At 39.5% G+C, this 15522-nt stretch overlaps 1 protein-coding gene across 2 annotated transcripts; it reads right to left on the reverse strand.

Moving 5' to 3' along the window:
- Positions 1 to 119: 119 nt before the first annotated feature.
- Positions 120 to 15436, reverse strand: ggps1 (geranylgeranyl diphosphate synthase 1). 2 transcript variants are annotated; one of them, XM_061790135.1, is made up of 4 exons: positions 15020 to 15436; positions 13632 to 13755; positions 12082 to 12152; positions 120 to 1212 (listed from the first exon to the last, which is right to left on the reverse strand). In XM_061790135.1, exons 2-4 carry the CDS (start codon positions 13702 to 13704, stop codon positions 415 to 417), a joined length of 942 nt encoding a protein of 313 aa, XP_061646119.1. In that variant the 5' UTR covers positions 13705 to 13755; positions 15020 to 15436; the 3' UTR covers positions 120 to 414. The 2 variants fall into 2 exon arrangements, with proteins under 2 accessions (XP_061646119.1, XP_061646120.1); XM_061790136.1 differs by lacking the exons at positions 12082 to 12152; positions 15020 to 15436.
- Between the last annotated feature and the right edge of the window lie 86 nt (positions 15437 to 15522).

The raw sequence follows: 15522 nt of genomic DNA on the forward strand, positions 1-15522 counted from the left end.
CACAGCAAAACTGTTCCAGCACAAAAGGCTTCCGATCCACCATTATGACCATGCAGCTGAACAGGACAGGTTAAAAAAATATTAATACAAAAAAAAAAAAGTGCTGCTTTTGCTTTCGGTGAGAATCAAGTGTGGTACAGTTTATTACAACCTGGACAGTCACATCATGATTTTAACATGTTTTCAGAACATGGGCTGCTTTTGCGTCCACCAAGATAGGAGTGTGGTACCATTTATTACAACATGAAAAGTGGCATCATTTTCACACGCTTCCAGCACATCAAGGACAAAGGCAGGACGGAGCTGGTTTTATTTCCACCAGGAGTCTCGTATTCCACAGTTTCGTGATAACTTGAGTATTTTCTTGGATGTAAGGCGTGCAGGGTGTCAGCGCAGCGAGTGACGAGGAGGAGGTCAGTGGTTGTGGCTGGTGTACTGCTCAGTATTCGACTTCGTTTCAGCCTCTTGATGCATGCGGCTGAGGAGTTTGACCAGGCTTTCCAGCTGAGGGTTCCCGCCAAACTCCCTGATTAGACGGTAAGACTCTGCTTCCAGGTCCCGCAGCGTCTGACGGGTGTACGCGAACGAACCCACCTTCTCCAGGTAGTCCACGCAGTAGCGCTTGATGTCCAAGTTCTCGGTTCGCTGTCTGAGGATGTTCTGCACCTGGGTGCTCTCGGGACGTGACCAGATAGCATGGATAGTGGGGAAAGAGAACTTGCCCTCTGTCAGGTCCTCGCAGAAGCTCTTGTTCTCACTGTACTCGCGTGAGCTCAGATTTGCGTAGTCGTCCCGGATCTGAAAGAAAAGGCCCAGCGTGTCCAGGAGGGGCTTCAGGTCTTGCTTCCAATCAGAAAAGAGCTGCATCAGTCCCACGGCCAGGCCAAAGAGACCCCCGGTTTTCTGCAGCACCATGTTGCGGTACTCCTGCTCCGTGGGACAGGTGTACGTGTCCCTCCAGTGGATGTCTAGGCCCTGGCCGCGGTGCAGCTCCAGCAGCTGCCGGGTAAACACACGCACGGCTTCGGGGTTGTCCAGCGTCAATACCTTCTCCAAACCCAGGAAGTAGACATAATTGGCAGAGTTGATGACCGAGGGAATGCCGTAGATGCTGTGGGCCACGGGGAAGCCTCGCCGCAGATTTGAGCTGTCCTCGATGTCGTCTATGAGCAAGCTAGCATTGTGCAGCATCTCAGTCACTTCGATGATCACCTGAATTAGGAATTAAGCTCAAGTAAGTGAGTGACCTCTTAAAACAGTGTGACTAAATGTGTACAGGTATCTTGATGTATTACAGCTTGTATGCAGCAGAGGGCGCCATGTTTACATGCTCACATTCAAGGTCTTGACATTTCATATAGTGACGTGATGAAACTACGACGCACACACTTTTGAAAAGGAGACACCAGATGAATGCAGGACTAAATACCCATTCGCCTCCTAAAAAGCACTGTAGTTAGCATTACAAAGCAAAACGTAGCAGAAAAACACTTTTTGGAAAAATATTTTTACATCTGGCATTTCCTTTTGGATCCACCAAATACAATTGTGCTCATAAGTCTACCCTGGCAAAATTTTTAAGATGCATCCTATTCTTTAAAAAAAAGAGTGATCAGGCAAAAGCACTTTTTTTGCAGAAAAACCTGTATTTCAGATGAAGTTGCACGTGGGTTTTTCTTTGCATCCCAAAAAACCCTGGCAGTTCTGGCTGAAATATTTTATATATTATATTTTATTTCTACCTGACTGTGGATTGTTATCAACAGAATTACTAATTTTCCACCTCTTTATTAGACTGTGAACAATACCTAATGGAATTTTCAAATCATTGTATCGTTTTGTATCTTTTCCACATTTATAAAGTTCTACCTTTTCTCACAGGTCCTTTGACAGTTCTTTTGCTTTCTACATGCCTCGGTATCCAGCACAGTCATTCATCTATGGATGAAATATGCTGGGGTCTCAAGAGTTTAAAAACTCATTGACTATTTATACAATCAGTCACAGGTCACAGACTCATAGTTACAAGTGTGGAAACTTACCCTTAAAAGCCATTTGAACGCGTGTGTGTCAATGTGTGTATATTATCAGGCCAAACATTTAAGCGTATGACAACTTTTGAGGTTTGAAGGCAATTTGAGTGATTTCAGTTGTCATCATGATTAAAAATAATAATAAATAATGAGGACCCTTTGCAGGGAAAAATATTCCCAAGGACCCCCTCCATAATCCTAATGCCATTAAAACATAACTAGCATGTGTACCCCTAAATGCCATATTTTTGTTAAAATTTTCAACCTAAATATCCATGACCTGTTTAACACCAAATTGATTACGTATTTTTTGAGCATGCACTGCTTCCACTAACAACATTGCTGTGAACAAAGAAGACCTAGACAACAAAAGGACTGTCAGTATTGCCAACTTAGCCATTTAGTTCGACCTTTTGACCTGATTCCTGCAAAGAAACGCACAACGTGAGTGGAACCATTTTCAGATCATATTTCTATAGTACATTGCAAAAGCAGTGGTGTATCAACATGTTGGAAACTTTTAACCCAAGTCGTGCTTCCATAATGCATATATTTTGTCAATGTCGTCTTGCCTTACGTGTAGACAAAAAAGAGTGTGAGAGCTTGAAATGCTGTATACATGCAGGGATGGCAGATTTGTGTAATATGTCAAAAGCATATCGGCGCTTTTAATTTAATTCTGCCTTGGTAATCAAACATATGAGGACAACTGTGTGTTTTCTCATTTACTAAATAAAAGTAGGTGTGTGAATTTCAAAATAAGAGCAAGTAAATAAGCATTACATGTTCAAATAAAGTGCTTAAATTCAGAATAATTCTTTGAAAAATAACTAACAAAATACAGATAATACTTCTGTTGTTATGTTTTGATCATATGGGTAGAAGCAAGATCATGCATTTTAAAAATGCATTATACATAGGTAGAAGGGTTTTCCAGAATTTTGAGGTCAACTTTGGGGGTACGCATTATACACGAGAAATTACAGTATGCCTACTTTGCAGACCACAGTTTGAGAACCGCTTCTCGAGGAAAACTTAAGACTGAGCATATATAATTGTGAATCACGCTACTGGTGCAATCATTGAGTGACAGTCTGTTCTTTTCAATTAGAAAAGTGACAATCATGTCGCTGCTCATTGTAAAAGAATTTCCAGCACACACAAGCTGTAAATACCACCTATACTGCCCCAGCAAACCTAAAATTCACATCAATAACGGCTCAAAGATTACACAAGCGACACCAACAATTGCTATAGAATGTGTTTTGTCAGACTGCCAGTACCACTGATCCACAAGTTTTCATTGATCAGCACCACACTTTACTGACTGTGGAAGTCACAGTTTGCCAAAGCCACAAACAGTGAAATATTAACAATGCAGACATGTCTTCATCACAAACAAGTGCATTCAGTGCAATATACTGAGGGGCATTCAGTTGTAAGCAAGCTGTCTTTTAGTCATTTAGGGAGGATGCACAAGCACAGTTGTGCCAAACAAGGCAGGGGATGGAACAGATGATGCCTCATGCGTCTGACTGAGTTACTCCAAGTGCATCACACTAAAATACAGTACAGGAAGTCCTTGGTTATTCCTCAGTTCTGTTCCTACAGCTGCGATGTATCCCAAATTTCTACGCAAATAGGCCATGAACATAAAACAATCAAATGCAAAAACAGTACTTACAGCAGTAACTGAGGTGCCGCCTTGTGCTGCATGACGACATGCTCTTATGTAGCTACACAAACGACTTTATTGCATTGTGTGGGTGTATATTTTGTATATTACCGACAATGATTAAATGACTGACCAATCTAATGGGTTAAGGTCTGTGTATCTGACCGGACCATTTTCTGTGAAAGAATAGCCGTTTGGTCCATTTCAGGACCCACTGCAATATAATCTGACTCAAGTCAAGTGGAACTTGCAATGTTCCGCTTGACTAAGTGAAAATTGATATTTTTTGTTATTGAACCATCCAGCATTCATGAGTAGCCACAGGTTATGTGACTTCCATCCAGTTCTTTGTAATGTCTGTCACTGCATTTGTCACTAAGCTTGAGGCAGCAGGAAAAGTCAGAAATGACATTTAAAGAGAGTATAACAATGTACAGAGCTCAACATTAATGAGTAACATCCATTTCTCATCTCATTGAGCACAAGAACAATTTTGATGATGAGACTCGCCTGTGGGTAGAGTTTTAAACTAAAATTTAGCTTTAGTCAACTTAAAAAGGTAGAGTTTTCAATTTTCAAACTGCTAGCAATATTTTAACGTTTTTTGTGCTAGAGTTGAATGTAGCCTCCCTCTTCTCTCATTTTAATAATATTATACATTAGGTCATACAGAAAGTTATGAAATACAGTCATGCTCACAATCACTGGCACCCATGAAGTTTGAGTACTAAATGTGGAATACCTCCTGAAGAAAATGAAGGCTGTCATCGCTACCAAAGGGTGTGCAACCAAATATTGAGGGGAGCCAATATTCCTGCACATTCTGTTTTCTGTTTTTTTTTCTTCCTTTGAAATTGCAACATCTAACTTGAAAAAAAAACTATTTTCTTTGTGAAATTACTCTGGACCTCCAATTAATCCTGATGATAGAAGTTTGGTACATTTCTAAATATATTGTACAGGGTATGCAAAAAATGAAGGGGTGCCACCAATGGTGAGCAGGACTGTATGACTTTTTTTAAACAGCAAAATCTACCTTTAATTGATGTCTGCTCATTTTTGCAACATTACTTAGATGATTTACATTTTAGTGTGTGCACATTGACAAATCTCATTTCCATCCAATGACCCATATTTGTGTGAGTATTTGGTAGTGTAGTATGCCATAGAAAATCTTGATTCTGAAATGAATGGTTATCTAACAAATTTGTTCCAGTCTAGAGCACTGTACATGTCTATTCAAATACAGTATATTTCAGGGATCTTTAATTAAAATTTGGAGGGGTCCAGTTGCAAGGGCTTTCTCAGGGCAAAGTTCCAGACAAAATGTTTTGATTGGCATAGACGACGCATCAATCAGTTTTCTGTACCGCTTAATGTCACTAGGCAGTCTATCCCAGCTGACTTTGGTTAAGAGGCGGGTTACACCCTGAACCAATTGCCAGCTAATTGCAGGGCACATATAGGCAAACAACCATTCACACTCACATCCAAACCAAAGGACAATTTTGTGTTTTCAATTAACCGATCATGCATGTTTTTGGAATGTGGGAGGAAACGAGTACCTGGAAAAAACCCACTCAGGCAAGCTTGAACATGCAAACTACAGACAGGAAGGCCTGAGCCCTAATTTGAAACTCCAACCCTAGAACTGTGAAGCAGATGTTAACCAGTCAATCACGATTCCAGCGTGTAACCAACCCATCAAAAATATCGAAATGGCATGAGGCTCATTTGTGGTTTTGCAACTACAATGGTTTGTTTTCCATGAAAAAACTACTATCTGCCTGTATCATAAATTAAACTATTTTGATCCTATTAAAAGACGACAATGTGTGATCGTGAATAAATGTATTACCAAAACAAAACAAAAACAGAAATGCCAAATGCTTTTTAAACAGTTCTTAACTCAAAACAGTTCACATTAAAAAAACTAAACAAAGAACACCAATAACTTAAATATCTAATAAACAGGTACAAACACCTCAGGTCTACATTTCAGTACAAATCATATTGTGATACTCAACTCAAAAAAGACTGGGAAACAATTTGAAGTTAAGCACCACAGGCATTAAGCACACAGCCCAAATGTCAAGTAACACTCATTATGGTCACATGATCACAAAAGGACCTACCATAATGCTGCATATATCTTTTGTGACAGCGGGTTGTGGGAGAAAAAACATGCTGTGTGATGACACACATAGCATAATTTCTTGTGCATAATGTGCATATCCTCCCCCCCAAAGAATTGTCAAAAGTCAATAGTGCGCATTATACATAGATATAGGGGAAAATGAAGAAGAAAAAAAAAAAACTAATTTTATAAACTGTATGCCGCCATCTAGAGGTTATGAAAAAGCTGTACACTTTCATTCTAGTGTGCCACCACCACCTAGAGGTTATGAAAAAGGTGTAGCCTACACTTTCATTCGAATATGACAGGGGTACATATGACTGCATATAATTACAGTTGTGCTCATAAGTTTACATACCCATACATAAATACGACATTTCCTTATAGTTGTTTTGTTTAATGATAATGCTTTTCTGAAATGATTGACAGTTTAATTTGAATCCCATTAAAATAAAATTCAATGTGTTTCGCCTGGTCCTTCATGTTTTCTTTAAAGAATTGTACAGATCTTAGAAATTCTGCCTGGGTAATCAAACATATGAGCACAACTGTGTTTTCTCATTTAATTAAAGTAGGGCTGTGAATTTCAAAATAAGAGCAAGTAAATAAAAAGAAAGTATTACGTGTTCAAATAAAGTGCTTAACTTCAGAATAATTCTTTGAAAAAACTAACAAAACACAGATAATATTTCATGTTTTGATTATATGGGTAGAAGCAAAATCATGCATTGTAAAAATGCATTATACATGGGTAGAAGGGTTTTCCAGAATTTTGAGGTCAACTTTGGGGGTGCGTATTATACACGGGTGCACATTATACACGTGAAATTACGATACTTACTATATTACTAATACTATTGTTATTCAACGGCAATTGACTGTGGGTCTGCATGAGACCTGGTCCGTGCTCCGCCATTTGAAAAAGTCCAGTTTATATGAATACTAACCATTCTACACATTACTAGAGAGATAAAACCAAGGGAAGGAGTATAATGGGAAAGTCTCAGCACGTGCTGTACAGAGACACATACTAAACATTATGTACTGGAGAAGTCCAAACAAATGACACAGTACACCAATGTCACTCCCGCCATCTATCTGAAGACCCACTTGTTTCCATGGCGGCGACTTCTTGGCAGCAGAGCGCTAATGATGCTGAGAGGAGTGCTCTCAGTCTACATGATGGGTTCAGCGTGAGTTTACAGAGCACCACGGAAAGAGGGGGAGGGGTCATGCTGTGCCACAATTCACCGCATTTGGAATTAGAAGGCTTGTGACAGAGGACAACAGTCAGATTTGTTTATAATATGAACATGTCGAGGTCACTTAGAGTCCAAACAGAAAAGGCAGTCAGAGTATGACATGGAACACATTTAGTCAGATAAGAGGCAACGTGTAAAATGCGATGTGGGATGTGGGGTTTTCCTCCCTAATGATGTTGTCAACACTCACCATGGGATATAAATGTACACTGGAACCTCTAATGTTGAATGTCCAATTAAAAAATAGACGTTTTGAATTGAAGTCACGCGAGACTTGAACAAATCTGGCAAGACTTCAGCGCAGCTTCTTTCTTTGGCATATGTTTTTTTGTCACGTCACTACAGAACTCAAAGAGAAAAAGTATGATGACCCTAGGACTGCAAGTGGAATGTGTTACTAAGTTATACACGTGTCTTTGTGCTGGCTGCGCAATACAGTACACCATGGCGAAAGGGACAAGTCAATATCAATAATGAAAGGGAGACCAGAGTCCACTGTTTAGTCTTTATGTGACGAGATTCCCCTCCCCCACAAGTCATAATAACAAATGCACATTATTAGACGGCATTTAACATAATTTCTTCATTTATATGACCATTAAAGGGGTGTTAGCAAAAAAAACTATTTTTTTGTCATATTTGTTAAAACCTCTAATTTGTTGTGCAAGAAACTACCGCACCTCAGCAAAACTTTCAAGATCACATGCATTTAGGAATGACCATGTTCGAGAATGGCGCTCGTGCATGTTAGTGAGGGGTGTGGCTTTGGTCAGAAACGCACGGGGGAATCATGAGTGAAGTAAGCGCGATTCAAATCTTGCTAGCAGTTTTAACACTGCAAAGACACCCTTTAATAATGTTAACTGCGATACATGAAGTTGATGCACCTACATCAATCTCCCCTTAAATGCATGCATCCACGGCACATCTTTTTACATGTGTACAAAAAATAATGTTCAACTATTATTCAGTTTCTATTGCCCATATTTATTCATTCATTCATTCATTCATTTTCCGTACTGCTTACCCTCACTAGGGTCGCGGGCGTGCTGGAGCCTATTCCAGCTATCTTCGGGCGAGAGGCAGGGTACACCCTAAACTGGTCGCCAGCCAATCGCAGGGAAGTTTTAAACAATGCCCATATTTAATATACGGCAAATTGTTTTAAATCTGAGGAAGTCTTAGGTTGACAGATAATGTTTGATCTATGAGGGCGACTGTAAATGTAAATTTAAAAGTCATCACAATGGAAACAATTTGTTAACAGCTTTATAAGCTTTCATCTTGTAAGCAAGCTACATCGCTCCCCCAATTGGACGGATGGAAAACTGACGTACATAAGGGTTTCTCAGAACCAAGAAAAACATGTTGACGAGCAAACTTAACCGCATCTGACAGGCAACACACGTCTGTACTCTGGAGGGCACCAAGATTAAGAGAGCGCAGATCTCCATGTTTCACTGGCAGTGGGCACAACACTAGTTTTTAATCACTGCAAAGCTTGTGGCATAATGGTTGTGCTAAATTAAAACTAATGAATTCTAAATCGCTCATCCAAATGAATTTTGACTGAAGAAAAACAGAAGTGACAGATTGACTTGCACCCCTTAAGAACACATCGAATTCCCAATAATTCATCATGTGAAATTAATTCACAAAGTACTGTATATAGAAACATGAAATAAATGAATTTTATGTAAAGTAAAACTAAAAGTAACATTTCCATTGTGGGTGGGATTATAATTGATTAACCACCAATTGTTGACAATTGAATCACACCAGCAGAAGCGCTAAATAGACTCAGTGATTTATAGTAGTAGTAGTAGTTTGTGGTCTAAAGGAGAAGAGCACAATGTCAGCTGTGTGAAGTTTAACTACAGCCACCATGACATCTGCTACTGTAACAAATCAGAATCAGAAGCATCTTTATTTGCCAAGTATGTCCAAAAAACACTCAAGGAATTTGTTTTCAACTTTTGCACTAGTCGCATTGGTGCCACCAACTTGGTTGCACCCTTTTTTGAGGAGGTACAGCATGACCATCACAACCATAGTTTCGTACGAAATAAATATTGACACTTACTCGAGGTAAGCTGTTTGCAAAATATTTTACTGTGAACAAGTTTGTCTGCAGCAAGCAGAGGCAGACAGAACAGGTCAATTCATTTAAAAAACAAAACAAAACAAAGGCTTTACTTTTATTTGATCATTTGTTCGAACTGCCAGCTCTTATAGTCAGGGCTCTTAACCCTCATCCCCTGGGAAAACCACTTAATTGTGAGCATTACCACAACCAGACGACTGACCTATGTACATTTAAAAACAATTGAATAAGTGTACTACCACCATATAAAAATATTGTTTATGATTAGATAGATTGGGTAGATTTTCTAGCTAACCGTTACACATGCCTCTCTGTTTGTTATAACGAGTGAAATGACAAATTATGCAGGCAATCTTTGTAGTTAGCGGTATAACCCCCCCCCCCCCCCCCCCCATCACCACACATATGCACGCACACACACACCCTCATACTTGTCAAACAATCATATTTGACGTGACTTGGGGAAACAACTTTTGTTTTTATTCCCGTGACAAATGTAGCAGCTGATGATAATGTTGTGTGTAAAAAGAAAAGCTGTTGATGAGTTGCGGCAGGACGATTTTACTGGCTTACCGGACTTTACAAGGCAGGTCCGGGCTAACTAGCTTTTTCACCAGCAGTCCAGATGCGTTGACAGCTCACACTTGTCATTTAAAATGAATAAATAGCGAGCAGGGTCAATATAGGTACGTGTTGGCACAACGGCATACTGGCCTGTCTGTGAGGCACATATGTGGGGCGTGTATATGCCACGATGCTGTGGATAATAGCATGTGTCCTATCTGGAGGAAGCAGTCAATTATGTTGCAGCAGGCAGCCAATCATATTGCAGCAGGTCGCTTTTAACTTAAATGGAATTCATAACAACAATGAAGACGGCGCTCTCTCTCACCAGGAGGAGATTGCCACTGAAGAAAAGGGTACTTTCAAACATTAAAACATGCACTCGTGCAAGTGCGACAAGATGCATTTTTTATTTATTTTTTAAACCCACTCAAGCTGGAAAAAAAGGTTGCAGTCTCGAGCCCTATTGTTACAGGACTGATTTGTACCATGTCAGTCAGCTGTTAATTAAGACCTCACACTGCTTTGATGCTTTAGCTGGTAGCCTGTATCAGGTTACAGAAGACAATAATCCCAAATATTGACATTGTGGCTCCAACTCCAGCAACCTAGCTGCTGCAGTTGTCCAAAAAAACACGCACTACACCGCCTCTGAGCAATAAAGGGTGGAAGAAATCTGACTTTGCCGGATGTTTGTGACATGTGAAGCACTTGATTGCCAATCTAACCTCTTATGTTATCAGTTTAACATATCATGCTGTGCACTAAGTAATGAGTTGGAGTTGCGTTTCTTTCCCAGGTTCGGCGATGTATCAAACAACTGCTACTTGTTCTAAAGAAATGCCTCTCATGTCAACAGGTTTGCACTCTAAATTATGGCCGAGATGAGGTTTATGACCAAATATAATCTACTGTTTCTTAATTGTGCAACTGTACCATCTGCGTTGCTGCTCATCGTCACTGACCGATGCAGGCTGTAAATACTGTGTGTATGCGTCTGGGTTTACGGTAGTGAGCAAATAGTGCACTTTTGTACTGCTGACATTACAGATGCAAATGGTTAAAAAACAATATTTCTCCTTTGTGTAAGGACCTTAATTCAGTGGTTCTCAACTGTTGTCACCCTAGGACCCTCATTTTTTTTATTGTTGCTATGTCCCGAACAACGTTTACAGATGTTAAGAACAATAAAGAAGAAGAATCATCATCATCTTTTATTGTCATGAACATGCATGCATGCACACGACATTTGTTCTCTGCATTTAACCCATCACAGTGAACACATACACATTAGTGGAACAAGAACGTACATTGTTCAAAAATAGTCTAAAAACATCCATTCGTCCATTCTCTTAACCCTTTATCCTCACTAAGGTCACGGTGTGCTGGCGCCTATCTCAGCAGACTCCACGCAAGAGGCGGGGTATACCTGAACTGGTTGCCAGACAATCACAGGGCATAAACAACCTTTTGTACTCACATTCACACCTATGGGACAATTTAAGAGTCTTCGATTAACCTCCCATGCATGTTTTCGGAATGTGGGAGGAAACTGGAATACCTGGACAAAACACACGCAGGCACGGGGAGAACATGCAAACTCCACACAGAGAGGCCGGAATGGAACCCAGGACCTCAGAACTGTGAGGCCAATGTGCTAACCAGTCGGCCACCACCCTTTAAAAACATACAGTATGAATATCATATTTTTAAAAATAACTACTCATGCTTACGTGTTTAAAGTGCCTTTCAGGGCACCTTATTAAGAAACTGACCAAAAACATAAAACTGCATGCCCAAAAATTATATCTTGGCACTGATCTCATCTTTTTATGAAAGTGCAACATAAATAGTTTGTCTTCTATGAAAAATGGAAATGAATGCCAGACCAAAGCAACTGTAACAGTTTTAACAGTCTGAATTATGCTATAAATGTTTTACTATCTGTCCACAATCCCACCAAAATGGCTCCGCGACCCACTTTTGGGTCCAGACTCACCAGTTGAGTTTAACTGCTTTAACTCATTTAAGACACATTGGAAACATAGGAACTTGGAAGTATAGGACAGCAATGTGTGTCTGTCCTTATTAAGTTAAGTTTTTCAGCTTGATTGAACTTTTTATGTATACTAACTTCTATAACCACGATTACTTTTATGTTGTAGTTGCTGTATATTCAGTAGTATTGAAGACGATAAAATACATGTATAGTACTCTGTTCATTTTAGGGTTAATATATATAATTTTTTGCCTATTTAAAACGTCGATTGGGCAATTACTGTAAACATTTTGTTTCAATTTCTCACCTGTAGTTTGTCCTCTGGTACATTAAGCCAGTGGTTGAATGCTTGGGCAAGTTTTGTCCTCACTTGTTTTCCTGAGGAGACAATGATTAAAAGTGGATTGTTTACTTGAATGTATTTGATGTGATGTCATAAAGGGAATGCACAATCAGCGAAATCAGAAAACGGGGGTGTAACACAATTATGTGGGTGGTGTTGATCTTACAATCTGTACTTGTATTGAGTAGTATGTGTTGTACATTAGCCCAGTCATCTTAATTGCATGCATTGAGTACTTCGAATGCAACATTAACTGGTAGGTGGTCCCAGCAGGACTGCCCAAAAATCAATGTTGGAAGGAATAATTTTGTACAGAATTTATATTACTGAACATGATGTTCCAGTGCTCCATTTATGAATTAGAAGGTTCCAACACACAGTGGCGGTGGTGTTTAGACTTTACACCGATCTTATCGGCCTGATCGGTATCGGCCGATAATTAGCATTTTAGGCTGATCGGCTTAGTCATAATTCGCCGATCCGATCAATGACCGCAAAAGACATTCACGCCGCACTGCCATCGTGTACGGTATATTTGAATCCAAAAGCTAGTTTATTTTTAGCCTTGTCGTGTGTCTTTTGAGGTAGTACTGTAAATATCTGACCGCCAATAGTTATTTTTTTTTTAAAAACGTCGGCGGTCTGGGACAGACAACACGTAATGCGTGGACCAGACTACAAGACAAATTTGGTCTTTCACGATTGTCAGACTACTGCAATAAAATTTTGTATTCTGATACCACCACATCCCGTCTTTTCAGATCACTGGGCTTTTCAACTCAAATGCGACCGGATACACGTTACCACAGCCACAACAACAATCGATCGCGTCTGTGTATTATAAAAACTAAATGGGGAAAAACGTGTGTTAGTGGTCACCGGTGCTTGGGAGACGACTTTAATCTAAGGTGTGCTTGAGGTATGTTCACGTACTTTTAATACGATACGGCTTGCAAGCAGGCAACAAAACGTAATGTAGCCTAGCAAGCTAGTGCTAGCACTAACGGTTGTACGTAAACATGCTGCCGTTCTGTTGAATCATGTTCTAAAGTTTCGGTGTGGGTGAAGTAATTTAATTACAATAAATTAATTTAATTACAGTACATTAGCACCCGTTATTTCTGTCATGTTGGTTTGACCTGACTGATTAGAATACATGACCTGACTAGAGCAGTGATTTCCAACCTTTATGGAGCCAAGGAACATATTTTACAATTGAAAAATCTCACGGCACACCAACAAACAAAAATGTCACAAAAACTGGATACATTAATTACTGTATTTACTTCCTGCCATCTAATAGAAGAGGATTGATTTGTTCTGTCTGTCGCTATGCCTCACTGGCATAAATAGAGGAACAAAGACAAATGAACAAGTCATTTAAATAGACACATTGCCCCTTCTTGTGATCGGATCAGTGATGAGTTATCGTTTTTTTTAAACTGCTGATCAGCCCCCAAAATCCTGATCATGTAAAGCCTAGTAGTGTTACTTAAAGTTAGACAGGAACTCACCTGGCAGTTGCAACAAGTATTTGTATGGCTCCAGGAGAATTCGCTCTGAGGCTGCTTCTAGCTCACCGTCCATCACTTCAAAAACTATTTGAACTCTTTTTGGAGAAGAAAAATGCTCATGAAACTGTGGGGGGAAAAAAAAACAACTTTAGAGTTTACATTAACCCAAATGATTACAGAAAGTACGCTTGTAGAGCATATTTAAGACTTTATAGTGTAATGATTACACATCAGATGTATATATATATATATTTTTTTTAAATCATGACACACATCATCAGTCTTGAGAATGTTGAACGACAAAAACATATCTACATTTTTAATACAGCTTGCTGCAAAAACAAACAAAACTGTTCAAGCGATGAAAAGATTTGTTATAATTTAATATTTACACTCAGAGAACACTTTTAAGCAGCTCCAATACAGGAACGTTTTTCATTCATTTGTTTTTGAAAAAACCTCTCTCTTAAAATACTGCCACAACAGGCAGCATTTTAAAAGAGATGTTTATGAATGGAAGAATACATCGAAAAATTACAATGGATGGATACTAAGAGTTTGCATGTTCTCCCCGTGGCTGCATGGGTTTTCTCCGGGCACTCCGGTTTCCTCCCACATCCCAAAAACATGCATGGTAGGTTAATTGACAACTCTAAATTTCCCGGAGGTGTGAATGTGAGTGCGAATGGTTGTTAGTTTGTATGTGCCCTGCGATTGGCTGGCATCCAGTTCAGGGCGTACCCCGCCTCCTGCCCGATAGCTGGGATAGGCTCCAGCAGGCCTAGTGAGGAGGAGCGGCTCAGAAAATGGATGGATGGATGACTGGATGTGTTGAGTCAATCAGAAAAGATGCATTAAGAATAAAAGCAGCGATTGAGCCGTACTGTGGTTCAATCGCATGAAACAATTCGCAAAACATTTTAAACCTCAAACGACTTTATAACAAAAACTGAAGCCTTTTTTTAAAAAAAAAAAAAAAACAAAAAATATAATTAATGGGTAATAGTTGCCATATCATTCTATTTGGTAGTATGCACTAATCATCAGTGGATGATCAAAGTCTACAAAATCAAAGGCCATGATAAAGATCCGCCAATATAATAGACAACTTTTTCCAAGTATAAAAGTTATTTAGAGTACAACAAGATGGATTGAATGTTATCCATCCATCCATTTCTGTACGTCTGTGTATTCAGAAGCCTTGATCATTCAAGAGCACAGCAAGTACTGTTAGAACACATTTCCGACTGATAATTCATATACAGTATTAATTTTCCACGCCCTATACTCAATTGTTATTGTCGCTGGTGAGCTGGAGACTACTGAAAAGTAATCACTGCAATTTCAAATACACGAAGTGGAATCAAGTTGTCTTCAGCTCTACCTACCTTGGTTGTCTCCGTTTAGAATGGTGTCTGGCCGTTCCTGTTAGCCACGCGGCTAGTTGATTTGCGTTAGCATGCTAAAACAAACGAGTCGTCAACGCATTTGTTTCAGCGATGCTTTGGTATAATAGGATATAAACGACGAAATTGACAAATTCGGTAGGCTATATCAGTGTAGTAAACCAGTTTTACAAGCCAACTCATAGGATTTTGTGTTATGCTATTTCCACAAATGGGAAGCTACATTTCATGTCAGAAAAAGTTAGCTTAGTCGAGCTACATTTACTGAGCTACACGTCGAGCTCAGTGTGTGTTGTAACGTGTAAAACAACATTGCCCGATGGCAACTTCCGGCTTGTACTTGACGAGGAAGAAAAAAAAAATCGTCAAATCGGGACACAAGTGAAAGTAAAACCAACGCACCCCATAACAATATTAGAAACCTGGGGGTTGTAGTTTTTCTTTTTTTATGTCTTGTGAAAAGTGACCAGTCGGTTACGTTTATT

The sequence above is a fragment of the Phyllopteryx taeniolatus genome, chromosome 11 (assembly GCF_024500385.1).
Source record: "Phyllopteryx taeniolatus isolate TA_2022b chromosome 11, UOR_Ptae_1.2, whole genome shotgun sequence".
NCBI lineage: Eukaryota > Metazoa > Chordata > Actinopteri > Syngnathiformes > Syngnathidae > Phyllopteryx > Phyllopteryx taeniolatus.